Source organism: Nicotiana attenuata, chromosome 7 (assembly GCF_001879085.1).
Source record: "Nicotiana attenuata strain UT chromosome 7, NIATTr2, whole genome shotgun sequence".
NCBI classification, from domain to species: Eukaryota; Viridiplantae; Streptophyta; class Magnoliopsida; order Solanales; family Solanaceae; genus Nicotiana; species Nicotiana attenuata.
In genome coordinates this window covers 13,490,406-13,493,382 of record NC_031995.1, presented here as the reverse complement: position 1 = coordinate 13,493,382, position 2,977 = coordinate 13,490,406, and the positions used below count along the sequence as shown (strand labels likewise).

The window sequence follows — 2,977 nt, the reverse complement described above, 5'->3', positions numbered from 1 at the left end:
CATGGGACCGTTTCCACAATCTAACGGTCATAGGTACATCTTGGTGGCAGTCGACTATGTTTCCAAGTGGGTGGAGGCCATTGCTCTTCCCACTAATGATGCAAAGGTGGTTGTGAGCTTTGTCAAGAAGCACATCTTTACACGCTTTGGAACTCCAAGAGTATTGACCAGCGATGGAGGAACACATTTTTGCAACAAATTGCTGAATAATGTCCTTGCAAAGTATGGAGTCAAGCACAAGGTGTCCACTGCCTATCACCCCCAGACGAGTGGTCAAGTGGAGGTGTCAAACAGAGAGGTAAAGCAGATTCATGAGAAAACAGTGAGTGCAAATAGAAAAGATTGGGCCGGGAAGCTAGATGACGCATTGTGGGCATATAGAACTGCATACAAAACTCCCATAGGTGCTTCTCCGTATAAACTGGTTTATGGGAAGGCATGTCACTTGCCCGTCGAACTTGAGCACAAGGCCTATTGGGCGATTAAAAAGCTGAATATGGATGGGGACCTAGCTGGAGAGAAGAGGTTGCTGAAACTCGATGAGCTTGATGAGTTTCGATTGCACGCGTATGAGAATGCCAAATTGTATAAAGAGAAGACTAAGAGGTGGCATGACAAGCACATTCGACATCGAGAGTTCGAGCCAGGGCAAGAAGTTCTTTTGTTCAATTCGAGGTTGAAGCTTTTCCCCAGAAAGCTAAAATCTCGTTGGTCAGGCCCTTTTGTTGTAGTAAGTGTGAAACATCATGGAGCTGTGGAATTGCGAGATATGAGTTCAACTGGTACCTTTTTGGTGAATGGTCAAAGGATAAAACATTACTGGGGTGGTGACTTTGCACGTCACAAGACCTCGGTGGACTTGACGAATGCTTGAGAACGTGTTGAGTTGTGCCGCGACGTAAAATCAGGCGTTGGATGGGAGGCAACCCATTGCATTGTTGTAACCGTCGTGCCGCGGCGTTAAATCAGTCGCTGGATAGGAGGCAACCCATTGCATTGTTGTAACCGTCGTGCCGCGGCGTTAAATCAGGCGCTTCATAGGAGGCAACCCACGATAGTAGAATTTCTAACATGTTGTATATATGCAGGTTAGTGCGGAGGATGTTGCATCACGAGCCTGGACATATCATGGGTAAGATAGGCATTAAAAGAGGTAAAAATAGATCCTAAGGGGCAAAACAATGAACAGAACCCCAACGATAGGCCGCCAGTAACGGGTCCACCACGGTCGCGGTGTAACCGCGGTAGGACCGCGGTCGTGACCCCTCTCTGAAGTTATCCCACCGCGGTCACAGCGTAACCGCGGTAGGACCGCGGTGGACCAGAACGGGCCCAGGTATGAAAGCGCAGAAACTTTTTATTTTTTTCTTTTCTTTTTCTCCCTTTCAGTAATCTAACCTAAACTAACCCTCCCCAACCAAAACTTCTGCCCCCCTTTTCCCCATTCTCTCTATTCTCTCTATCTTCTCTCATCCTCTCCCCCACTCTTCTCCTCCCTTCTTCTTCCCCAACTCTTTTCCCCCATTTTTTTTCCTTCTTCTTCTTCCCAACAACCTACTCTCTTTTCTTTCTTCTCCATCCAAACCTTACCACCCACAAACCCCCCCCCCCCCAAAAAAATGCTCCACCCCCTACCCAGCTATAACCCCCCAAATTTTTTCCTTTTCTTTTCTTTTTCAAGACTCCGCGGTAATCCTCAAGTAAGTTCTTCTACTTTTCCTTATGTTGTATGTATTTTACATTATGTAGTGATTATTGTAGATAATTCCTGATTTTGGTTGCAATGGGGGGTTTAGACTCCAAGTTTGGTATTGTAGTCGGTGTTTGGGGTTGATTTGTATAGGTGTGGGGTGTATTTCTAGTTGATAATTTGTGTGTGTGGGGTGGGTGGTGGTAGCATTTAACTGTATGTATTGATGGAAGCTTGTGGTGGGGTTTTATAGGGCAAAACTGTATCGTTGATGAGTGGTGTGGGGACAATAGTGGATGTTGTCCACTTTGGGTAATTGTTTGGTGCCAGCGGGTGGAGAAGTCTGAGTATCCATCCGACTGGCACATGTTTGGCTGGCCCTGATTGTTATGATAAACTGATTTCAGGTACGATGGCCAGAAAGAAGCGAAGAAACTTGGAAAGCACTTCCGACGCCCCGACTTATGATGCCACTCGGTTCACATCCGAGGAGGCCCAGGACAGGTTTCATGTGAAGGCCACCAAAAACTTTGTCCCAAAAATTGGTATTGACAGGGCTGCCCTTCGTGTCGAAAAAGCAGACATGTACGGGGAAATCCGCCAGAGGGGGATGGAGTACTTGTTTGACGAACCTGATACGGCAAATCCAATGATAGTCCGGGAGTTCTACGCGAACTGCCCGGAACATATATGTCGTTCTGTGATTGTGCGGGGCAAAGTGGTAGATGCCTCAGTACATAGAATTCGCCAGGTCCTGCAGCTGCTCCCCTTCACAGGTACAATGATTATTACCACAATTCTCCAGGGGGTCGATTGGGACACTCAGATTGAGTCCATATGCTCAGGGGGTCGGCCAGTGTGGATACAGGAAAACGTGACCTTGCATTCCAAGTCATTCACATGGGAAGCTAAGTGCTGGTTCACTATGATTTGTAGCAGGTTATTGCCCACGAGCAACATAACAGATGTGAACAGCTTGCGGGCTTTATTGGTTTGGTGCTTCGTGACCAGGAAGGACGTGGATGTTGCTAAAATCATTGGAGATGAAATGATCCTCCGGTCACCGCTGATGACTAAAGGGTTTTATTTCCCCTCCCTGGTGACCAGGTTATGTCTGCTGGCTGATGTCCCAGTTAGTCCTACGGATGGCACTCTGCCCCCAAAAACAGCTTTCAAAGCTTCCAAGATCAAAGTGGGCAGAGATGCACCCACGCCCATTGACCTGGACGATGATGATGACGACCCAGCACCCATGGCACCACCTAGGAGGTCTTATGATGCAGCTGG

The 2,977-nt window shown here is 47.6% G+C and overlaps 1 protein-coding gene across 1 annotated transcript; it reads left to right on the top strand.

The window, feature by feature from the left end:
- Positions 497-874, top strand: LOC109229845. Its single transcript, XM_019395397.1, has one exon. The coding sequence runs from the start codon at positions 497-499 to the stop codon at positions 872-874; it is 378 nt and encodes a 125-aa protein (XP_019250942.1).

What these genes read in the sequence shown, in the direction of transcription:
- LOC109229845 (XM_019395397.1), top strand. Translation starts at nt 497, where the DNA reads ATGGATGGGGACCTAGCTGGAGAGAAGAGGTTGCTGAAACTCGATGAG.